General features: G+C 34.6%; 1 protein-coding gene across 1 annotated transcript in view; it reads right to left on the bottom strand.

The window, feature by feature from the left end:
- Positions 1-390: 390 nt before the first annotated feature.
- The window catches only part of LOC126829804 (CWF19-like protein 2), a 37,968-nt gene continuing 11,401 nt past the window's right edge, over positions 391-26,957 (bottom strand). The window contains exons 10-18 of the mRNA XM_050559935.2: positions 25,600-25,671; positions 24,630-24,695; positions 23,141-23,255; positions 21,304-21,392; positions 20,337-20,453; positions 19,506-19,661; positions 12,235-12,315; positions 2,442-2,543; positions 391-721 (exon numbers count right to left, since the gene is read on the bottom strand). Of these exons, the coding sequence (XP_050415892.1) occupies positions 584-721; positions 2,442-2,543; positions 12,235-12,315; positions 19,506-19,661; positions 20,337-20,453; positions 21,304-21,392; positions 23,141-23,255; positions 24,630-24,695; positions 25,600-25,671 (936 nt within the window). The 3' untranslated portion in view covers positions 391-583. The remainder of the gene's footprint in view (positions 722-2,441; positions 2,544-12,234; positions 12,316-19,505; positions 19,662-20,336; positions 20,454-21,303; positions 21,393-23,140; positions 23,256-24,629; positions 24,696-25,599; positions 25,672-26,957) is intronic.

The raw sequence follows: 26,957 nt of genomic DNA on the forward strand, positions 1-26,957 counted from the left end.
CCCCCGTACCATAAAGAGGATTGTAAACGTTTTCATGGGAGGTAAATTTAAGCTGCTGTATTTTGCCTTGCAAAACAGATAGCCATAGAGACAAGACTGGAAAAAAATACTTGGATTTTGACCAATTTTGATAAGGATCCTTTATGTCCACAAGAAATATGATTTCTGTTGTTCACTGGCTTTCTCTGGAACAGAAAGTCCTAGAATGCTGAAAATCAACATGGTTCATCCTCTGGGATCCCAATGCTTGATAACAAATTTTAAAAAAAACCTGTTAAAAGCACAGTTTTCTGAAAAGCAGCAATCACTCCGGGACATAATGTCGCGCAACATTGAAAATCAATAGGTGAACATCAATAGTTGGCACAAGCTCTAGGTATGCAACTGAGTGTTTGTTTATTTTATATGTCCTATAACATTTTGAAACTCTTAAAAAAAGTAAATAAAGTTGTAAACCTGGAGAGTACATTGTGTGTTTATTTTATTTACATGATTTTTAACATTTTATAACTATGTAGGTTTAAATATCAAATAATGTCTGTTAATTGCTGCCACAAGAATAGCTTATTTTTGCTCAAAACTATCAAATATTTTGAGTCCAATCATGTGGTTGCCACCATTCTGAGAATTCTAAAACTCTGATTCTTTGTTCATCGAAATTTTCTTTGGGAGGATTTTTCCACAATTTGTGATTAGCATCAATCATTCCACCTACAACTTCCTGTAATCATACAATAATAAGGTATTTACTTACATTTCAAAATAATTTTCTCTGTTATCCAGAACAACAAACCTATTGCATTAATGTCCTGGATAACTGAGATTACATAGCATGTCAGACTGGATATTATTAAATAGAATATATGGCTTGACATTTCAGTTTCTTTGATCTAGTTTGACTATTTTCATAATAGTCATATGATTAGACATACTTTAAAACGACTCTTGGAGTCTGAAGATGTAAACATTTGCAATATCTATAGCTAACATCCAACCAGGATATATGCCCAATCAAATATTAAGATATTGTGAATCATATTCAAAATTCCAATATAAGGGTATCATTTTTATTATACAGCTATTTAAACTATAAACTATATAAATAAAAACAAAGTGTGTATGTATGTATATTCACCCATCACGCTTCGTCGTCGCGTTTCACCCCCACATATGCGGTATCAAATCAACCAACAGGACCTCATTAATGTTTGGGCCCCCAGGCAAACCACGTTCGTCGCTGTACTCCAACCCCAAATATGTGGTATCAAATTAACCAGTATGACCAACGTGAATGGTTTAGGCCATCAAATTTGCACTTCGGGCATTTTAAGGCAAATTGGGCCCCTGGCGAATTTAGCCTTCGGGTGAAGCTGGCTATCCTTCTAGTACATACTAAAGGAAGAACAATTACTTAATTTATTTAAGGTAACAACTCCAAGCGTATTCTCTCAACATTTTCAAGCATCTTCTAAATGTAACCTAAATAATGAAGTATTTGTTCTTCCATAAGTATGTGTTATAGTTTATCACTCTATCTAGTAAACTAAATTTCTCTAAAGGATTGTGTTATACAGCTATTGTATATTATTTCAGTATTTTAAAGTATCCTATAGGGCTTTAAATCAATAATATCAGATATTTTCCCTATGGGTGGCTGGCCCAATGGGTGGGAGCGTTATTTATTATTGTACCTTTTATTCGTAAGGGTTTTTAACAATGGAAAACCCATGTTACATTTGTGACCCAACTCCTGTAAATATAGATCAGATTATCCAGACAGAGCTTATTTGTACCAAGTGTGGCCAGCAGAATTAAACCCTTTCAAGTATTAACACAACAAGGATACATTAAAGTGACTCAGCAATACCTTTTTATTTTAACCATCTCGTTTTTGTTTCTTCCACTTTTAGTAATGTTGCACTGATGAAGAAAGTGGCTGAGATTTACTGATCAATAGATGATATCTACAAGTAGTCATTTGTACAATTTGACCACCGACCACAGATGTTCCTAACCAAACTGATTTAACCTCTATAACTGAAACCATTGTGGTCATAAAGGCAAATATAGGATACAGTCAAAACAAGCCAGTGCCACTCTTTTTAGTCAAATTGCATCCAAACCGATAGATAATGTACCATTCAAAATTTGCTTCTGTCAAATAATCAATATGAGTACAATTTAATGCAGATTAAGCACTGAAAAATGATATCATCTGAAAAAAGATATCATCTGAAAAATGCAAATGCTGATCATTGGCTTTAAATAATCAATTAAAATTCATCAATCTGTTACAAACATAACCCACAATGTAAAGCCTACTTGATTTATTCATAAAAGTTTCCTGATAGCGAACTGACATGTATAATACAATAATTTATCTAGTAGAGAACAGGTGCTTTATATAACAAAGACCACCCACAGGGGATTAAACAGCTTACCCGTCCAAAATATGTCGGAAATCTCTGTTCATCTTCTATGACGTGGGCAAAGCCACCTTGATGACCAAAATCCACACAAAAATATGGAAAACCCTTTGGAACCTGAAAAAAATTAGAATATATTTGACATTTGATTGGATTCAGTTTCTGGAAGAATTCTATACAATAGAGAGGTTTCGTAACTTTACATTTAAACTTACATTTAGACAGTAAAACGTATCGGCTTTTGTGACGTATGACGTGAAGCGCACGTCATAAAAGTGTAGCAGACAGATAATAGCCCCCATAGCTGTAAGTTCACATCACTTAGCTAAACCTTGTTTAATTGCTATGATCCAGTCCATAATTTTTCTCTGAATCGTGTTTTTTTACAAACTAAATCCACAGAGAAGACCGTCTCCTTCATGTAGATAAAATAAGAAGAGGTCGAGACAGAACATGTGCGTGCTTTAGTAATCTCATCTTCAACGATCTATCTGTGATGTTGGCCTATTACGATCGTGGACCTAGTTTGTATTGCCACCTACTAAGTGTAACAGTAAGCTGCTCCAGAATAATAACTGTGGACCAAAAAACTAAGTAAAACTTGTTTACATTGAAACACAACGGTTCATCCTGAATCGCTTGCTATAATAGTTCAAAAATTCGAATATATTGAAAAGTTCATTTAAATTACTTTACTCTCAGTCAAGTTATGACTGTTTGAAGATGTAGTGTTGATCATTTATTATTTTAGCAGTGGTACTTGACAACTGAGACTAAGTCTTGTACAGCTTGTACAAAATACTGTGGCTAGAATGGTGTGCCAATTTAGTAGAAATTGCCACAAAGCACCACTTTTAAAGGGTTTACATTGGCTTCCAGTGGAAATTAGAATTAAGTTTAAAGTTCTGTGCATGGCCTACAAATGCCAGAAAGGTGAAGCACCAGAGTACATGTCCTCAATGCTAGTTGACTATGTCCCCCCACCCAAAGAAATTTTCGGTTCCATCATGAACATCATCTTGTGGTACCCAACTATAGACTTAAGACATTCGTCCAAAGATGCTTCTCAAACCTTGTACCAAACCTATGGAATTCACTACCCTTGACCTTAAAGAATTCACAATCGATTGGCTATTTTAAGAAGCAGTAAAAGACTCATCTTTTTTCCACTGTGTAGAGCTAAATGAGCCTTGAGCATTAGTTTTGATGGATCTGTGTGCAATATAAGAACTCAAGAGTTATTATTGTTAAAATTTAAATCCTGTGTGTATTCAAATCCATTTGTCGTGTGAATAAATGTCTAAATAATAATTATATAAGATTTGAAGTCAGAAAAAAGACCTGCAATAGACAGATTTAGCTCTTATATAATGCGTCTTTAAGAGATATGCTCCAAAATAAATATTGTATACAAAAAACTGAGTTAAAAGTTTCATAAAGATATACCCTGAACAGTTTGCAAAATATCCTCTAGAAATGAAAACCTGGATGGAAGGACAGATGGAGCCCAGTTCAATATCTCTCCCTAACATATTTAAAAAAAACTTTAAGTGACAATATAATTATTTCCATTTATCTTTCTGTGAGCTAGCTATATCATTAATCGGTTAAACAACCCGATAACACGATATCTCTATTACTTATAAGGATATTGAATAATAATTAAAAAAAATTGTGAGACTACTGCAGGTGTACGATTTCTGTTTAATAATAAGTTTGAGACAAGAACTGATCTAAATGTAAGACAAGTGCAGCTGTATTCCGGATGGGAGTCTCATTTCACATGCTTAGATTAAGGTTGTATATACTATATATGGAGAAAATTGCCGTTAGATAAGGCCATATAAAAAAATATTCTGCTTCACAGATAATCCTGTGTCACTTAAAAAAAGGCTGGATGACTTGTTTTTATTTTTCAAAATAAAAATACAAACAGTCTCATTAACTGCTGCACAAGAAGTAGGTCTATAAAACAAATTTGAATGAATCAAAAATGTGGTATAGACTTATTTATCAAGTACACAATCCTGATAAATGATGTTTCTGACAATCTAGTCTCGGTCACCCAGAACCTCCTAGTCTTTAATGTGCAGAGGGTCTGGGACCGTTGTCAATATCTAACAAAAAGTTCCATTGCCCATGCGTAACCGGGAGTTTGGTTTTTAATGTGGTTGATTATCCAGTATCTTTGGCGAAGTCAAGTTAGAGTTGCACCCCTTCCTGCAATAAATCGCAGAATTATTGTATTTTTAATAAAAACAAACATGAATCGTGACCATGAGTTAGGATTAATTAAAAAAAAACAACATTGATATGGCCCATGAAGAGAGAAATTTTACAATAAAAAAATATTAAGAGTGTTAGATATTGAACTGGCAATGCAATCAAATGGATTTTTTGAAATGGCATTCTTAAATTAATTTCATGGGCGTCAACATCTTGTTTTAGGACTAGTTACCTCCCTTTAGAGAGAGAGAGAGAGAAATGGGTTCGACTAATGTATGGTTTAATTTTATTCGAAACCACGCCAGTTGACTCAAAGACAGGCCTTATGATACAACACGCACGTGCTAACCATTTGACCATCCAACCCCCCACCTCCCTTAGACTTGGTTTATGATAATGTAAAAGACTGGATAATCTAGCCAATAACCTATTATTCTCAAATGTTGACAACACATCCAGACTAATATTCGTAGAATATTTTTCTGGATGATAGAGACTACTGACAATCATAAGAGCAGGCCTGGAAATAACGGTTTTAGATGTACATGACATTTTCAACTTAGTGCCGGACATGTATTAATTATATCAATAAAAAAGACAAATCAGTGCCAGACAAAATGACAGGCACCAGAGGTTTAGTGCCTAACAAAGCCTGGATCTGTGCCTGACATTGTCTGTGACAGGTGCCTTATTTCCAGGCTGATGATAAGAGATACTGGATAATCACACATTCGTACATACAACATGAGATAAATGTAGTGCCTGGAAATGTGGTGTTTATGATCAAGTAGTCATTTAGCCCAGTGATCATTTGACAAAATAAAAACACAAAAGTTAAAACTTTCTCCCTCCATTAGATTTTTGGTGAGGATTGTCGGAGAACCAGAATATTTTTGTGTGTGGCCTTACAAGTATATTTCACAACAGAGATCGTTTTCTCCATGGATATTTCAACTGAAAAGAAAGTTGATCAAAGCAGTGAAAGCTCTTTGATTTAGATCAAAATAACATGTTGAATTGAATTAAAGTCTCAATTTATCTCAATAAAAGTACATAATCAAAATTAGCCAAATGGAAAAATATTCTGTCTCTCAGGGTCACATGACCCCATTTTATTTAAAAACAAATGAAAAATAATAACTGTTGTATTAATTACTGTAAGGTAAGTAAATCTTTACCCTGAAGTAAATTGATGAAATTTTTTGATTGAGTCCAGATATATACCATAGACTCAATTATCAAGTATGCAATTCTGATAAATGTTATTGACAATCATAAATGCTATGTTATCATCATACATTCCCATAAATAATATGAGAAAGAGAGAGAAATGGGGTTTAACGTCCACTCGACACAAACTAGGTCACTTCGGGACTAAAACATGGTTCAATTTTTATTTCAATATTTCGCCTGTGCGTGCATAGGGGTCTTTAGCAGTGGGAGGAAACCGGAGGACACAGAGAAAACCCACAAGGTTGGAGATGACCATACTTCTTGTCAGGTACATGCGGGGAATCGAAACCATGCCACTTGACTCAATGACAGACCTTATGATCCAACAAGGACGCATTAACCATTCACCCAGTCAGTGCAGAACAGTAAGACGTTAAACCTCATTCCTCATTTCACTTGTTCCTACAAATGTTATGTTTATGAAAGTCATAGTGATGATTTGAGAAATCATCAGATTGTGGAAAGGATTGTCTTAGAACCAGAATATTTTTTGGGTATGGCCGAACTTTGAGCATTCACATTCAAAAGTACTTTGATTATAATTCATCAAATTTACATAGCTTTCTAACCAATGTATTTTACGCCACCATCGTAGGCAACTGAATCAATAATAATTCAGGTCAGCCTGCATAAAGGGTTTTTACTTTTATGTGCAGGGCATTTTTTAAGGAATCTAAAGCATAGGCGCAAATTGGGGTCCAGAAAGGGAAGTATACTGCCTCCGGGTGCAAGAAAATGTTTGAATTTTGGCATACGTTACATTAGATTAATTGTTTTCAGCAGCGGGGCATTTGCTGCAATCCTTGTACAATTAAAGAAAATGCCCTGCAGATGTCCTTACTTACACAAGAACAGTCCTTACATTAAAATGATCTGGTGTACTATGCCTTTTAGTCATATACAAAGTCTGTCACAAACATATAAATAATCATGAATATTACAACCAGCTTCATTATTATAAAACCTTTTTAGTTATAGATTTCTCATTTCTTACTTAGATGTAAGTTTCTTTCCTTGATGTAATACAGTAAAAAAGCAACATGTCAGTACCGGTATATAAAAATGAAATGAAATGAAATGAAATGAGGTTTAACGTCCTACTGTTCTGCTCCGAACATGGTTAATGAAGACGGGTATATGCCATACAGTGTGCTATGAGGGAAAATTTGCCCGGATAGCGACATTACGGCCTACTCTTATTTTATATCGAATTCCAACTGTCAAGGGATCTTTTAAGCGGGGCTTATGTCGACTTTGCAACTCAAAGCAACTAGTTGCAGTCAGTTGCAAGAGTGCTTATGTCGATCATATCAGCAACTGAGGACAACTGGGAGCAACTGAATTTGGAGTGCTTATGTCGACTCGAAACTGATAGCGATCACACTGAACACGTGACGGTTAATTTATTCATCATGTGATTAACAAAATGGCAAATTACTTAGAAGAAGCAACCCAAAGGCATGGTCGGTCTTGCTACAACTCTAATAGTATGTTATTGTCGACATCATCAAGACTTGAAAAGTGAGTGTCTTCGTTCGCTTCCATTTGCTTATTTATAAAGTCACATGACACGTGTCTCTTGTCATGTGATGTTATTTCCATGGAAACGAGTTGACTCCAGTTGCAAGAACGCTCATGTCGACTGCAACCAGTTGCCACTAGTTGCAGCCAGTTGCAGAAAGTTGAACATGTGCAACTGACTGGAACTAGTTGCTTTGAGTTGTAAGAGGCGCTCAGGTAGACTTTTTTCAGTTGCATTCAGTTGCTTTCAGTTGCTCCCAGTTGCCGAAACGCCAGTTGCTTTCAGTTGCAAGGTCGACATAAGCCCCCCATTACGTGCACGCCAATGTGTACACGGGACCTCAGTTTTCTGTACCATCCAATCGACTAGATAGCTGTCCTTGTCAGGCCAGTATATAAAAGTGTACTTTATTTAGTGAGATAAATGAGAGATATTTTTTCCATACATAAAGTCTATCTGATATAGTTAAAAAATATATTACCTCAACCATCCTAAAGGAAATGGACATTTTAAATTCTACTTTTCTGCACAGGAATAACGAACATGACCATATGCTATGCAGGGGGCTATGAGGAAAATTTGGCCTGGCTAGCGGAACTACAGACTACTCTTAATTTGATTTCCATATGCCATAGGATTTTTGGCATGCACTAACTACTACAGGACTTTCATTTTCCATATTATCCAATGGACTAGACACTTTTCAGATTGAACCCAGGACTGCTTGGTTAATGAGCCAGAATCACACTCACTGATCCACAAAATAGATAATGCTGATTGAGAAATATTTTCAGTACATCTGATATTATGACCCCCCCCCCCCTCAGAATACCAGAGAATAAATAAGAACAAGCCAACAGTGAGGCTGATGTCCCCCGCCGAAATAGGAAAATAATTAGAGAGTTATTGTGTTCCAAAGTCTCAGCAAATCAAATTGCTTATCGCTCTGCTTAATCTGAGCAGAAAATGCTCATTATCGATCTTAGTCAAGGTATTACTGTAATGAAACTATACACCAAGTTTCATCACTCTCACTTAATTAGAACTAAAGTTATAGTGTCCCAAAGCATCAACCAATCAAATTGTTTATCTCTGCTTACCCTAAGCGGAACGGACAGACAAACAGACAGACGGACGAACCCATTTTAATAGTTCCCTGCTTTCTTCGAAAGGCGGGGGACAATAAGCATGAACATTTACTCAATTCGAAGATCAACCAATCAAATTGTTTATCTCTGCTTACCATAAGCGGAACGGACAGACAGACAAACAGACAGACGGACGAACCCATTTTAATAGTTCCCTGCTTTCTTCGAAAGGCGGGGGACAATCAAAGTAGGAGAGTTATTGTTTTCCAAAGTCTCGACCAATCAAATTGCGTATCGCTCTGCTTACCCTGAGCAGAAAATGCTCATTATCAAACTTAGTCAAGGTATTACTGTAATGAAACTATACACCAAGTTTCATCAATCTCACTTAATTAGAACTAAAGTTATCGTGTCCCAAAGCATCAACCAATCAAATTGCTTATCTCTGCTTACCCTAAGCTGAAAATGCTCATCTTCGAACTCCATCAAGGCATTGACCTAATCAACACATACACCAAGTTTGAACATTCTAGCTCAATTAGGAAGAGAGTTATCGTGCCCCAAAGTATCAACCAATCAAATTGCTTATCTCTGCTTACCCTAAGCGGAAATAGCTCATCTTCGAACTCCATCAAGGCATTGACCTAATAAACACATACACCAAGTTTGAACATTCTAGCTCAATTAAAAGTTATCGTGTCCCAAAGCATCAACCAATCAAATTGCTTATCTCTGCTTACCCTAAGCGGAAAATGCTCATCTTCGAACTCCATCAAGGCATTGACCTAATCAACACATACACCAAGTTTGAACATTCTAGCCCAATTAGGAAGAGAGTTATCGTGTCCCAAAGCATCAACCAATCAAATTGCTTATCTCTGCTTACCATAAGCGGAAAATGCTCATCTTCGAACTCCATCAAGGCATTGACCTAATAAACACATACACCAAGTTTGAACATTCTAGCTCAATTAGGAAGAGAGTTATTGTGTCCCAAAAAGTGTGACGGACAGACAGACGGACAGACAGACAGACAGACAGACAGACAGACGGACGAACCCATTTTAATAGTCCCCTGCTTTCTTCGAAAGGCGGGGGACAAAAATAGAGAGAGAGAGAGAAATGGGGTTTAACGTCCACTCGACACAAACTAGGTCATTTCGGGACTAACATATGGTTTAATTTTATTTACATAATTCGCTTGCGCGTAGGGGTCTTTAGCAGTGGGAGGAAACCGGAGGCCCCGGAGAAAACCCACGAGGTTGGACAGGCGACCCTACTCCTTGCCAAGTACAACCGGGGATTAGAAACCACGCTAGTCGACTCAATGACAGACTTTATGATACACCGCGTGCACGCTAACCATTCAGCCATCCAACCCCCCAAATAAGAAATAGTCAGGTTCCTAAATACATAAGACTATCAAACAAGCCAACAGTGAGGCTGATGTCCCCCGCCGAAATTGCAAAATAAATAGATGACACATATTAATTAATCGCACATTTATTTTTTTCACTAAGTTTCATCACTCTCTATCAGATAGAATCAAGATTATCTTGTCCCAAACCATCGACAAATGAAATCGATTAGCTCTGCTTAGCTTCAGCTCGAAATGTTAATTATTGAACTCAGTCAAGACATTCACCTAATGAACATCTACATATACATCAAGTTTAAACATTCACCTAATAGACACCTATGCCAAGTTTGAACATTCTACCTCAATTAGAAGGAGAGTTATTGTGTTCCAAAGTTTCTACCAATCAAATTGCTTATCACTCTGCTTACCCTCAGCAAAAAATGTTCATTATCGAACTTAGTTAAGGTATTCATATAATAAATCTATACACCAAGTTTCATCAATCTCACTTAATTAGAACTAAAGTTATCGTGTCCCAAAGCATCAACCAATCAAATTGCTTATCTCTGCTTACCCTAAGCGGAAAATGCTCATCTTCGAACTCCATCAAGGCATTGACCTAATCAACACATACACCAAGTTTGAACATTCTAGCTCAATTAGGAAGAGAGTTATCGTGCCCCAAAGTATCAACCAATCAAATTGCTTATCTCTGCTTACCCTAAGCGGAAAATGCTCATCTTCGAACTCCATCAAGGCATTGACCTAATAAACACATACACCAAGTTTGAACATTCTAGCTCAATTAAAAGTTATCGTGTCCCAAAGCATCAACCAATCAAATTGCTTATCTCTGCTTACCCTAAGCGGAAAATGCTCATCTTCGAACTCCATCAAGGCATTGACCTAATCAACACATACACCAAGTTTGAACATTCTAGCCCAATTAGGAAGAGAGTTATCGTGTCCCAAAGCATCAACCAATCAAATTGCTTATCTCTGCTTACCCTAAGCGGAAAATGCTCATCTTCGAACTCCATCAAGGCATTGACCTAATAAACACATACACCAAGTTTGAACATTCTAGCTCAATTAGGAAGAGAGTTATTGTGTCCCAAAAAGTGTGACGGACAGACAGACAGACAGACAGACGGACGGACAGACGGACAGACAGACAGACAGACGGACGAACCCATTTTAATAGTCCCCTGCTTTCTTCGAAAGGCGGGGGACAATAAAAAATATATTCATAAACACTATTTGGTGATAAAAACATTATTTATACCATCCAGTTACTTCAAATACTACTTATGTAGAATATTTACAAAATGGTGAATAGTTATGCGTTAGCACGGCTGTGCAATTTGCTATTTCTCTACATATATACAGAGAAATCAATGGCAGAACACTGGTTGACACTCTGTTTTCAATAAGTTATCTACATGCAGGTGCTGATCACAAACTACAGTATGGTGAAAGTTGAAACTTTAAAAAGGCGAGAGAGAGTGAGAAATGGAGTTTAACATCCACTTCACATAAACTATTATTAATTTATTTTAATAATTCGCTTGTGCGTAGTGTTCTTTAGCTGTGAGAGATAATTGGAGGACCCAGATAAAACCCAAGAGGTTAGGCTGGCAACCTTACTCCTTGAAATGTACAAGTAGGAATTGAAATCACACGCGGTTAAACATACGACCAACCAATTCCCCTCTCACTTTAAAAGGAATCTTAGTGCAAAACTGTTCAATTCCATTCAGTATTTACAAGGCTATGAATTAAAGATTTCCTAATTTTAGTTAATTAAGAGAGAGAGAGAGAAATTGGGTTTAACGTCCACTCGACACAAACTAGGTCATTTCAGGACTAACATATGGTTTAATTTTATTTCCATAATTTGCTTACGTGTAGGGGTCTTTAGCAGTTGGAAGAAACCGGAGGACCCAGAGAAAACCCACGAGGTTGGACAGGCAACCTTACTCCTTGTCACGTACAACCGGGGAATCGAAACCACGTCAGTTGACTCAAGGACAGACTTTATGATACAGCACACACATGCTAACCATTCAGCAATCCAAACCCCCTAATTAATTAATCATCCTCTGCAGATGATATAAGTGTCGGTAATTTGTTTATGTAGGCCTCTTTTTTAAATCTGATTAAATCGAAGCCAGCAGATTATCCACAATAGATAGCATTGAATAATGAGATATTATCAAAATATACACAACTGATATAGCCAATTTTTATTTTTGGATTATTTTATTTGAACCAATAATTTTATTTTTCCTAGACAAATTGATGGCCTAGCATACTGGAAGGGATACATCTTTACAAGGCAACACCGATAAATCGAAAGAATATAAAAACAGTATTTACCGAATGTCTGATATCTTTTTTACTCAGATCAACCACCTTTACATTCTGAGACCATTCTGACTCACTATCTTGAATTGCTTTCTGAAAAATGTCATACAGTTTAAAAACAATTAAATAACAATAACAAGTGCTTATATTACCCAGTTATTTAATGAGACAATCTCACCATTGTGATCATCCCAACAGTAACAACTAATAAAGTTATCCAATACATTGGACAGATCAAGGTCAATATGTCATATTCGCCACCATCTTGGAATTGTGACATCAAAATCATAGTTAATCAATCAATGTCCAATTGTCCTGGGAACAAGCATGCCATGTTTTGTTGAATTGGCAAAGTCTTGGGCTTTTTTCAAAACCACAATAAGAAGATAAGTAGTGCATAAATCGCAAAATAGACCTGTTAAAAATTTTAAGGGGAGGCACTGCTTGACAATATGCATTTTAAAATAACTCATTAGCTGCCCATCTTCATTAGCCCAGTTTAGGAGCAGAACAATAGGATGTTAAACTCCATTTGATTTCAATTTCATTTATCTCATTTGTACAGTATATGAGAATTTCAGGTGTTTTGGGGGAGTTGGGAGATAATTCAGTAAGTGCCAAGCATTGGGGTAGAAAATGTTTTTTAATTATGCCTTGCTAGAACCCTCCCACCCCACCCTCAAAAAAAAATCATCCCAAACAGACAAGTTGCCCTTTTTAATGACAGAGTTATAGTTGACATTTTGTTATAATTTTGGTATAGATATTTGTAACTATAAATTGGGTGGGAAATTTAATTAATAGGATCTGATAAAGATATCAAATTTCTTTGTGAAAGTGACATACATTGTAGCCTCTTTAAAAATATGGTTACTATCAAAATTGATTAAAGATTTAATATGAACATCACAAAAGCTTGTGGTTTTTGGTACTAAAATTGATCGGTATTCTGGAGTTTTTCACAAACATAAGATAGATTAAATACAGTAATATCGTTGGGTTGTTCCGTCTGTTCTGTGACAAGCGGACAAAATCCATCTGAACTTACAAGTAAGCCATTTGATTAAAGCTGTGTATATATACTATATCCCATCCTTACACAAACACTGTAAAGCACTTTGATGAACTATATTATTAAATAGCCTCAGTCATATCAATCAACCTCCTATATTAAACGGACTGTATTTCGAGAAGTACAGAGTTGTCTAGAAGTGATAGACTACCAGTAGATTTGATTAGAGATTGAAATTGATAGAATTCTATATTAAATTCTACATAAATGTGTAGCTACTTCGTTATAATTAAAAAATAATTTCAGCCAATCTTGAGATATCAGTTCTACTTTTTTGCCTGTCTGTCAATTATCAATTATACTTATGTATTGTTTCAAGTCTCTGAACGTCACTTGAGGGACGGAGGAATCCTTTGCCATCTACGATTTGTGAAAGTTGAATCTCTACAAGGAATATGCCGTCCTCTGCAGACGACATAAACAAAAATGAAATGAAATGAAATGGGGTTTATCGTTCCTACTGTTCTGTTCCGAACTGGGCTAATGAAGACAGGCATATGCCGTACAGTGTGCTATGAGGGAAATTTTGCCCAGACATCGGCACTACGGCCTACTCTTTTATCGAATTCCAACTGTCAAGGGATCTTTTACGTGCACGCCAATGTGTACATGGGACCTCGGCTTCTTGTCACATCCGAACGACTAGACAGCTGTCCTTGTCAGGCCCTCCGTCTATTAAAAATTCTGATGAACTGGCGACTTGAACAGGACTCATTACTAAAGTCAGCAAGTTGTGACTCGACTCAGAAAATGAAATAGTGTTTAATGCCCCACTTTCCTGCGAAGGCTGGGCTAACGCAGACAGACATATGCCATACAGTGTGCTATGCGGGAAATTTGGCCCGGACAGCGGCGCTACAGCCTTCTCGTATATCGAATTCCAACTGCCAATGGATGTTTTACGTGCACTTGAATGTGTACACAGGGCCTAAGTTTTCCCTCCCATCCAAACGACTAGACAGTTGTAGTTGTCAGGCCCTTCATCCTGCATTATACCCCAAATTATGGCTCCCATGTAGTAATAATATATTAGCAACCATAGATATATATATATACTACTATGACATGTAAGCTGTGTAAAATTGACATATATACATGTAAACAATCTGTTACCAACCATATATAATCATTTAATATCCCTCACCAGCTGACTGAATATACAAACTAAGTAATAAATAATAAATTATAAGTAGATATTGTATGCTTAGCTAACTCACTATAATATAAGTCAATATGAAACATATGTGTGTTAAATAGCTCAGAAGAAATCTTGTTTTCGAGCAAATTGATAATTATAAATAAAAAAAAAATTCCAAAATATGAAATGAAATGAAATGAAATGGGGTTTAACGTCCTACTGTTCTGCTCCAAACTGGGCTAATGAAGACGGCCATACGCCATACAGTGTGCTATGAGGGAAATTTTGCCCGGACAGCGGCACTACGGCCTACTTTTATATCGAATTCCAACTGTCAAGGGATCTTTAACGTGCACGCCAATGTGTACACGGGACCTCGGTTTTTCGTCCCATCCGAATGACTAGACAGCTGTCCTTGCCAGGCCCTCCGTCCTGCATCACTGACAAGGGGGAAGCACGCCAGAAAATCTGGATGAACTAATTCCAAAATAATTATGACACATATATATAACACATCAGATAAACTGAAATGAATAATATATTTTTACATTAATCTACACTAAAGACAGGAACGTTTCCATAACATAATACTTCTGTCATTTTAAGACTTTTTATTATTTATGTAACATATTTAATTGAATTTGATGTGTTTATTTGTTTTGCGGAGTGGTGATATTTCTACATTTAATAACATTAGGTCTGTTGTTGTTAAAACCAATCTTGTGTTCTAAATGAAACTAAAATTATTAAACAAATGGACTTCTGCTATCTCTCAAAATAAAATAAAAAAATATAGTGCATTAACCCACCACTAAATTTCATAACTATGTTTAGATGGAAATCAAAGAGCTTTTACAGTTAAGTGTGCAAGAATGTTTAGAGATACTTTTGCCAAAGGAGTATCATTTCCATCTACATTTATTCAATTACTGTTCATAGCGATCTTATTCTTGTACTCCCAAATATTACAGAACTTGTTGTTATAATTAACGAAATGTTGAAGGTTTGGTATTATCTTCATCTTTGAATTACATATAGGTCTACTTGGGGGAACCATAATGTTTTCAGTGGTTAGGGCATCAACAGGTCTTAATCCAACCCTGACAAATAGGTAGTTTTGCTGTATTACATCTTTAAGTTAAAACCTCACTTGCTCAAGTTAGACAGTTACTAACATTAAATGGCATTTAAGTTTCTGCACCAACGGGCATTTGTCTGGACACAGCTCTTTGGCCTACTCTGTCATGGGTTCTTAGAAACTGTAGGGGAAAACCGTGCCGGAAAAACCTGAGGAACTTCTCGGCCAACACTTGGAGTTAACCCAAGACCTCCTGAGCCAGTGTCTTACTGTCCCACACTGCGGCTCCCCACTTTCTAACAAGTTAATCACTTCTATTTTATAATTTAATAAATAAGAATATTGATATTTGAGATATTATATTAATATTATATATTTATATCACACATACAAATGTGATATACAATATGTGTATTGTAAATTCTACAACTTGACATGACCCAATTACCAAGATAATTAATAATTGATTTCATGTATACAAGTATAATATATACTGATAAAATTCATATAGAGGTTATTATAATCTGAATTAACTGTTACTATATATAGTTACTACAATAAACATCATAACAGCCTATAGGATTCAAAATTGTATACAAAAATCTAATTCAAATGTGTTTCCATGGAAACACAAATATTTTTAAATCCGATAAATTTCTAAATAGCAAAAGGCATAACTGTTCAGTTTTATAAGATATACTTTGGAATAAAAATTGCATAAATGCAACTATTTTTAAATCTGATATAATATTTCTAATTAGCAAAACTATTATAATAGGTTGATGTTTGAACAGAGTATTACAAAGATATCTTGAAAGTTTTTGAGAAATGCTCTGGAATGATGATAAAATCAAATCTGTATCCATGGAAACACAATTTTAAAAAATTCAATAAATTTCTAATTATTAATAGGCACAACTACTAAGTCAAATTTGTTTCCATGGAAACACAAATACCTTTAAAATCAATATATTTCTTATTACCAAAATGCAGAACCGCTATATGAAAGCTTGAAATGTACATGTACAAATTTCATCAAGATATCTTGAACCTTTTATTAAATACGCCCCAGAAACAAAATCATGGCAGACGGACATACAGATCCCATTTCAGTGACAGCCATCCATGTAAAGGCTTTATAAAAAAAAAAGTCTTTTGGTTCTCAGTAAATCCTTCAAAAAATCAAATGGATGAATCCTTTATTTCAAAAAAATTATATTTAATTCTAAAGCGGTAGTTGCATTTTGTTAAGTCATGTTTAACTATTAAATGACCCAGAGGTTTGACGTCATAACATCATAAAAACCCACGTCATGATGGTCAATAGTCATATCATTAAAAAAAAACTGTAGATAGACCCTTCATGTAAATGGATGAAATAATCTAAATTTGATGCCATTTTCATAAATATGAATTTTATACCAAAAATTACTATGTTAAATACTCTAATTTAGATATTTGATGCAAGACTCATGTATAATGGTGATTTCTATTTTTTTGTTTGTCTGTTGTGAATTAAAAATCATTCATTGCGAATCTCTTTTAATTATTTAAACATACATTATGCAAGAGCTAAATCTGCCTATTGCAGGTCTTTCTTTAGGCCTGAAATGTTTCATAGACTATTAATTAGACATTAAAAAGATATTAAAAAGATTAGAACAGTTCAGCCATATTTTGATTTAAGCTAAAAATGGAGGAGCGAGACTTAGCTTCTAACAACCAGTACGGTGGTTGAAATTATTGCACACGTCTTGTCAAACGTTCAAAGGCTAATATCTTCACTCGCAATAGTGTAATTTGAATGAAATTTTCAATTTATTCATGTTACAATATCTATTTTTGAACTATTATAGCAAGAATGGCTAGCTCTTTATCTAAATCTTACATAATGTATCTTGAAGTAATTCATTGATTAACCCTACTTCTATCACGTTCTAAAACAAAATTATCAAAACCTACAACTACCATCAAATCTATACACAGCCCTACATTGTTAAAGAAAATATTCCTATTAGTTTTATAATTCACTAGTTGAGAAAGCGGCAAATATATAATTTTCAAGTTGAAACATTAAAGTTGCAATTGCAAATTTTCAAGTTATATTTTTAAACTGTATTAAAATAAAGCCTTAATAAAGATGGTATCCAAAAACAGTACTACCTTGTTAAAGAATAATCCTATTAATCCTATAATTCGCTATTGCCAGCTGAGAAATTGGCAAAAATATCATTTTTAACTTCAAATTCCAACGTTGGAAAATGGCTGCCCCATGTTGTCAATAGCAAAACAGGGGAGGTAATTGTGTTGTTATTTCCTGTGTCATAGATTTTTAGGGGTGGGAAATAATGCCCATGATCGTATAATAGTGATTTGATAACCTATTGAGCAAAAGACATAGAAATAATTATGTTTTCACTTTCTTAGAAAATTTGAAATTGTCGCTTTAACATTGAGCTTTGCTAATAAAGTTATTTGACTGGAATTTTCACCTTTTTTTTTTAGCAATTTCTCTAAACTCCCGTAATACCCCCTTATGATCATCAACTTATTATTAGCACGAGAGATCAGTAATCTGCTTGCAACATTATTTTTTACTTTTTAGTTTTTACCCATTTTTCTAATGAACCCATAATATTTGTAAACCTTTTGAACAGAAGTCCTATCAATGTGTTTTTGATGGACAGTAATTCTGTAACAGTACTAAAAATAAAAGGATTAGTGGGCTTCCACGTATTAGAAGAAACTTTATAAACGTTAATTTCTAGACGTTCTGTTATTAGCTACAATATTGCCATTTCTAACAAAAATGCTGCTCTATCACCCCAAAAAACAAGAACCATCGCTACATGAATGTCAAAATGAATTAAACAACAGTATATGAAGCCACCAAAAGACAACACTGAGAACGAACGTCTTACTAAATTAAACTAAAGGCATATTTACATGACAACTATTCAATACTGCTTACTTTGAAACAAATACATCCAAACTATAGGAATGGATTCATGTTAAAGGAAATGAAATCAAATAAAATGGATTTTAACATCCTACTGTTCTGCTCCTACTGGGCTTATCAGGATGGGCATACGCCATACATTGTGGGATGAGGGTAATTTTGCCTAGACAGTGGCACTATGGCATCTCTTTATTTTGAATTCCAACTGTCAAGGGTTCTTTTACGGGAACGCCAATGTGTACACAGGACCTCAGGTTTTTTGTCCTATCTGAATGATTATACACCCGTCTTCATTAGCCCAGTTCGGAGCAGAACAGTAAGACGTTAAACCCCATTTCATTTGATGACCATACCACATTCCTACACCACTGATAATGCCAAACCACGCTGGAAAATCCCGATGAACTTTCCCAGACAACACAGGGATCGAACACAAGACCTCCAGATTAGCGAGCCAACCTCCAACATAATAATGAGAACGAAAAGGGGTTAAAAATCTTGCCAAGATTTTGGTAAATTTCAATATTCATGTGCAATGTGAGAGGGTGGGAGAACATTTTGCTTAGAAAGAGCCATATCTATCTCCTCTCCTCCAAATTCTGACGGCAAAGGATTCTATTAAATTAGTGTGATCAGGTTTCACCAACTAGGTCAACCAATTCGGTTTATCAAACACTAACATAAAGGTGGGGTTCTGTTTTTTTTCTTTTTCATGTAGTGAAGGGTACATTCTATAAATACTGCCAATACTACAAATGCTGCAAATACTGCTGATACTGCTAATACTAATACTACTACAAATAGTAATAATACTGCTAATACTACAAATACTAATAATACTGCTAATAGTATTAATACTAATAATACTACAAATACTCTTAATACTAAAATACTAATAATACTGTTAAATACTGTTAAATACTAATAATACTGCTAATACAATTTAAATACTGCTAATACTAATAGTACTGCTAATACTAATAATATTAACAGAAGCCAAGCTTTTAGGATTTTTTCCCATTATTTTTAAACAAACCTTGAAGTATATGGGTGCTAGATCGCCTACTTCTCTCTCTAATGGTATACAATCTACAAAAGTATGTGGTTGTCGTTTTAAAAACATACTCGTCTCCATAAATATACAGTCTTCACCACGCTCACTGAATAAATTTGTTAATGTTTTACGGAATGTCTGAAAAGAGACAAATACACAAATGTCTCAATTAAATCAAAATGCATTTTTAGGTTGTTTTGGCAAAATGTTAAATTCATGAATACGAGTTATATTTATAGCACGGCTTCCATGAGTTAACAGGTTTAACCAGAGGCCGTAGGCCGAGGTGTTAAACCTGTTAACGAATGAAGCGTGCTATAAATGACTTGTAACATTGACAACTGCTCAACATGCTTATTGTTATTGCACAGAAAACCCACCCGACTTCTCTATATGATTTCTACTAAAACTAGTGTAAACCAACAAAAGAGTGCAATAGCATTAAAAATGTCTAGTTATTGCACAGTTAAGCTCCAATCAGCCTGTTAGAGGGAAAACAATCTGCTTATTCAACAAAAAGAACAATGGAAGATTTCCCATCCATGTTACAATATCAAATGGTTCACTATCTTCAGTAGCTCAAATAAAGTATCCGAACACCAAGTGCCAGTTTAACCAGAGAAAGGAAATCAAGAAAAATGATATTAAATCTTTTGAAGTAAAATGGCTTATTATTTGGGTTTATTTCAAGACGTTGGTCAAATTACACTGACTTAAAGTACATATTACCATTATATGGTCATTTTATGTGCTCTTTAATACACATTTACATGAAAGTATTCAATTCATTAACAGTTTAATAACGGTACCTACCTGCATCTCCTGCCATACATCTTCATCTATAGCTGTCGCAGCAGGACAATGCATCATGGGAACTATTTGACAATGTCCGACTGATAATGGTTTATGTTGAGGTAGACACAGATATGACTGAAAACATAAAGTTTAAAATAATATGAAATGATTATACAATGATCAGGTGATAAAAATACATTAAAGGACCTAAGTCCGTAACTCAAAATCCTCCAAAATCTTCGACATCGAAAACACGAATTATTGGTCAATTTAAATCAACATTGATGATGTAAACTTACCGGGAAAAGATGAGCTTCTGATATCCGATATTTAAGATAAAATAATTTTTTTAACATTGGTACACGAATCGTGTACCATAATGCGCTTCAGCCCTAGTTGTATTGAGAGACTCGAGGGACGAGGCTAGACACATTGCACCAAATCAAATGGAGTTATGTAGACTAGAATAACTAGACGCTAGAAATTTGCACTCGATTGAGATTGCTGACTTATTTCGCCGAACATAACTGATTTGAAATTGGAGTAAAAACGGAAACCATTAAATGTAAATCAGTTTATATACATTCATATTACAGTATTATATGCGTTGCGACCCACTTTTGTGAATTTCTAGGTCCCAAATGTTAGCGATTTAGCTCCTTTAATAATGATGTAGGCATATGAATGAAAAGGCGAGCTTATCTTTCTCTACTCTGGGGAAAATGGAGAAGGGACTGTCATTGTTAGTTGCACAATTTAAAATGACTTCACCTCTTTCAATTTGCTTAAGTGGTCAACCAAATTCAACACATTAATTTCAACTAAACCATAGAACCTTTTTTTTCTTATAAAAGCAAAATCAATGGTTTAAAAAAATAAGTATTATAATTTGCACTATTGCATTGATGAAAAATTTTAATCATAAAGGACTATGGCTTTCAAAAACACAAAATATATCAAAACATATTTGAAATTTGTTTTCTACCTTTTTTCCAATGGCTATAATCATATGTTTGGGAACTTTATCAAAACAGAACTGACATCTTGCAATGGCAGCCGTCATCTTTTGATGTTCTGGAATCAAAGAAAAATAAAACAAAAGACTTCAAGAATTTGTAATTGTAATTACTGAATACAATAACGGCATCATAAATCAATACTTGTTACCATGCTGGAAATTTATCAGATTTTTCGTTATCTTTGATCTTACGGCAATTCAATTAAAAAGAATTCATCCCTTGATGCTACAATTATTCATCTCTCCATCCGAACCGGCAGTCGAAAACAAAAACTGTTATTTTAACTTTCAATATTCATATTTCAGACGAAAAAAAATTCTGTAGCCACCTCAACTTCAAAGACATTCCTTTCTTTCCATGAGATGTTAATCAATCCAACATCCTCAGTTGATCAAAATACATGTATATATGACTTTTCATATTCAATTAATGTATAAAAAAATAACTTTAGTCTATTGTAAAATCAAAGAACATAGAATATTTGGATTTTAAGGCAGGCTATGATGTCAGATTTTCAGAATATCATGGCCTAATTATAGTTAAGATTTGATTTGATTTTCAAATTGTCAAATATTAACTTCTTACAGACTCAAGTCTGAAATAGATTTAAATAATATTTTATTCATAGGTTAATGAAACAAGCCAATGGCTTATATAAATAGGTTCCAATGTCAGACATCTGAGACAGCCCTCAGCATCAAGGGGTTTGTGATCTTACTTAACAATATCTTATGTGTATATACACACAACGCCAGATTAACCGTGAGGCATGCTAGGGCACAAGTCCCAGGGCCCCCTACCAAAAATCTCAGTTGCTCTAAAAGCAATGTGAGCATGATCAAACCAAGGACTCCATCTGCTAGTGGCAGTGATGGGGCTCTACATCAGATTTTTTCAAAGTCTTGACCTGTGTTGCGGTTGACATCCGAGAACTCGGTGTAATCCAGCGATGCCACGTCGTACTTTCAACTGCTATCCGTTTCTTTTTTTGTTTAGTGGCAATATTTGGGTAATGTTTTTAAAAAAATATTTTTTTATAAATTAATAAAAAACATTATGTTACTTGACTGTAAAGTAGAAGAAAATCGGTGATTTTTCTGAATGTAGGTACCTAGTTCTGTGGGTAGGAATAGAATCGGATTCTGTAAGTTCACTTTTGGGAAAAAATTGGTGAACTAAAAACTATAAGCCACCTTTTATTTAAAATTGTCCCTGAAATAGTTTTGTGAAACACCACTAGTTTAAACATACATTATGCAAGAGCTAAATCTGCCTATTGCAGGTCTTTCTTTAGGCCTGAAATGTTAACTAAATTATTAATTAGACTTTAATTAACTTATCCAGACCATAATCAACTTTCGATGTGATCGCTAGCCTGCGATATTTACTGGATTAAGATCCGATCTGCTGCTTAGTGCTCATTCATGACTAAATCAAGCAATGGATAATCGCGACTATGTTTTTTATCGTACCGACTTTAGTAACGATGATCGAAGCTAGACCGAAATTCAATTGCTAAATTCTCGGTTCAGAGTGGATCAATTTGACTGAAATTTTCAGCAAATCCCCTTTACAGTATCTAGTTTTTAACTATTATAGTGAGAGCTGCCAGCTCTTTATCTAATCTCCCATAATGTATCTTTAAGTATAGATAAAATTTTATTTAAGTGTATTTCATCTAAAATACTTAAAATCGTTTTGTGAAAGTAACCTATCTTAAGTTAGAATGAAATTTTAGTTTAAGACAATTTTAAGTAGATTTAAGTTTTTGAGAAACAGGGTCCTGATGTTAGAAATTCTTACCCATAATAGATTTCATTTTATCTTTTTCTTCTAATTTGGCCTCTGACTGTTGGCGGGCCGCTTTACTAATGAACATATCATCTACTTGATAATCATCATCTGTCTTCTCGACACTCTGAAAAAAAAAAACCAGTAGTAGCAATGAAGGGAGGCAATCACAATTATTGGTGCCTTCCCTGCATAGACACAGAAGTAAACCTTACAAATGAAATTTGTGATCAAACAGTATATATCAGTAAAAAAGAACCAGATAAAGAGAAATGGGTTTTAAAGTCCACTCAACACAAACTAGATCATTTTGGGACTAACACCTGATTCAATTTTATTTCAATAATTCGCTTAGCAGTGGGATAAAACTAGAAGTTTTGGAGAAAACCCACAAGGTCAGATATAAAGACAATATTCTGGTTTACAGATACCAGTGAGGTCTATGACCAGTTTTTATTCAAAAAATAAAAACATCCTCATTCCTCATTGATTACCGCATGTTAATATTTCCTGTGTTCAGGGCAGTTAACTTTAGTTATCATTTCCAGTTGAATTTGAAAGTGTCCAGTAGACTCCATTATCAATTACACAATCCTCATAAATGTTATTGACAATAATATATGGCACTGGACAATCATAAATTGAATCATTGTTCTCCGGATATGGTGACAATCTATTCATCTGTTTAATTTTTAAAGATCCTTTAAGTCCATACTTTCATGGATGATAACCCTGCTAACTACATGAGAAAGAAATTACTGAAGTTATACTCTATGGAGCATTCATGTATTAGAACTACAAAATCAGCATTTTCATTTGTAGACCAGAGATGTCAATTAGTTTTTAACTTGAGCTTTGTGTACAATACAGTAATGTTCAGATTTTTAACACAAGAATTAGTATGTAAGTGAATTCCTAAAAACAGCCTTAAAGAACAGGTGCTGATATAAATGTAGAACCTTGAAATGTGATGTTTGTGAGAAGTCATTTAGCCATATGATCCAGAGAGAGAGAGAGCTTGGTTTTAAGTCCACTTGACACAAACTAGGTCATTTTGGGACTATCATATGGTTCAATTTTATTTCAGAAAACCCACACGGTTAGAAAGGTGACCCTACTCCTTGTCAGGTACAACCAGGGAATTGAAACCACACCAGTTGACTCAATGACAGACCTTATGATAACACATGCACACGCTAACCATTCGGCTATCTTACTGTCCATTTACCATACATATTGAAGCATTTTTGCCCAGTGCTTGCCCCTATGGGTGTTTTTCAGGGAATCAAGTATTTTTCTAGTAAGATTGGGCATCTCTACTTGCCATATATACCAACCTTACTCTATAAATACTTTCGTGAGAAAGTATCTTTAATTAATTAAGGAGTTATTTCCTCATTATCTGAAGACGTATACAAGATATTTAATATTTTAAAAAAAACAAGATTTAATACATATTTTATAGATAAAATCATAAATTCATAGATAATAAAATACTAACCCTTCCAGCCAATCTAGCAAACATAGAATTTTGATCTTCTGCTGTTCCCATTTTCTCTCGTTCAACCTTAAAGTACAGAAACATACAATAATATATTACAGCTACCTATATACTACTGTACCAGATCTGGGAGCCATGGTGGATCAGTGAGCAAGATGTTGGTTCGCTAACCTGTGCGGAACGAGGACCTGGCAAGGGACAATGTACAGTCGAACGGATGGGATGAAAAATTAAGGTCCTGTGTACATAAAAGATTCCTTGGCAGTTGGAATTTGATATATAAGAGTATTTTGTAGCGCCGCTGTCCGGGCAAAATTTTCCTCATAGGACACTGTATGGCGCATGCTCATCTTCATTAGCCCAGTCGAAGCAGAATAGTAGGACGTTAAATCCCATTTCATTTCCAATGTTTTTGTGAACATCTATTAAAGTTACCTATACACTACTCTATCAGATCTAGATCTACTGTATCGTATACAATGTTTCTGTGAACATCTTTTAAAGCTACTGATTATTATTTGAGGAATTTGAATCTAGTAAAAACTAATTATATTGTGAAAGTCTAAAAATGGTTGAATTGCTTTCAGTATTATGGGGATATAACGAATTGAAAACAAGTACATGGATAAAATCTTTTGATGTACATCCCTCCCCCCACTTTAAAATCTGCTTGAATCCAAACAGGAAGATTTATAAATGTTAATCAATCAATTTTAGGATATTTTTTAGTGTGTATTACTTCAAGAAAAATTAGACACTGTCCGAAGAATTCAAATGTAGATTGAAGCACTGTAAAGGTTAATAAATATTAAAACATTTCCAAGACAGAGACGAATTAACGCGGTCAGTATGGATCTCAATGATACAGTAGGGGCAAGAAGGAACATAGTCCTCCAAAAATAATCCAGAAATTATTCTATTGAATTATTTAAACACAGATGAAAATTTACAAGTTGTTAAGTTAACTTACCATTGTTTTAAGATCTAGTTTATCATCATCATCAAAATATCTTGTTCTATTACCATCTTCATGTGTTGATATCTGTAATAATTTACAATAAAATTACATTCAATCACGCAAAACACAGACAAGCTATTTAATTAACTTTTCTCAAAAACATCACTTTGGTCATTATAATTATATCGTTTCATTTTATTTTTCAGAGATTTGCTTTGCTTTATCTTGGTCTACGATAATTCTTGGTGGAACGTGCATTCAGTAATATGTAGGTTCTCATTTGTCAATTCCAGACCAGCCAACCAATCAAATGCCATGAAACAGAAATGCTTTGAAAGGACTTATCAAGTTAAACTGTACTATTCTGTTGTCTTTAGAAGCCCCAAATGTTTTTTTTCTTAAACATGTTTTTAGTTTTAAATGTTAATTAAGTGACCAACCGAATGAACAGAATTGTGGCACCTACAAGTGAAACAACCTTAAAAAAACCTCAGGAAATCAAAAAAAATAATTATGTATCAACTATCATATAACGTGAGGATCTGTTAGATAATGGACATTATTATTGCACAAACAAATAGCTAAATGGAGAGAGCATTGTTGACTTTTTGCAACTCCTGACTGTATCAAAGAAATGGCTGATTTTGAACTGCATAGTTTCTTTCCATACTCAAATAGATTCCATGACTTAAAGATGCATTATGTAATGCTAGGTTCTCAATATCATGATTTGTGGTACGATTGAAATCATGATTTTAATCATGGAATAATCATGGTGATCCTATCAGGTCTTATCATATATTGAGGTCATTCTTAGAAATCTTGTTGATCGTATCCAAAAGTATCCAAATGAACCAGATTGTGAACTCAATAGGGACAACCCTATCTAGCACATCGCATGTCAATGGGAACCTAGCATAAGATTTGGATCAAGTTCTGATCGTTCTTGCAATAATAGTTGGAAGTTTCAGTCAAATTACTATATTCGGAGAGAAGGTGTGGCTGTTTAAGTTTTGTCAAGATAGTCTCGATTGTCAAGTACCATTACTACAATAATAAACAATGTCTTGATTATCCATTTTAATGTTAAATTATTAATTTGCGAATGTGTTCTAATTCCTTCAATATTAGGGTAATTATGGGCTTGTCATGTGAATAAATTTATAAATAATAATTAAGACCTGCATATAGGCAAATTTATCTCTTACATAATGCATCTTTAAAACATGAAATTATTTATTGCAAAATCTGAGAACTGTCAATGGCAGCCTCATCAGCTTATTTTTCGTAAATGATGTAAACTCGCAATTAAATTTGTTAAATATTTTGACCACACGCTGGACAGTTTGTAATAAATTAATGCTAAAATT

This window comes from Patella vulgata, chromosome 8 (assembly GCF_932274485.2).
Source record: "Patella vulgata chromosome 8, xgPatVulg1.2, whole genome shotgun sequence".
In the NCBI taxonomy this organism is placed as follows: Eukaryota; Metazoa; Mollusca; class Gastropoda; family Patellidae; genus Patella; species Patella vulgata.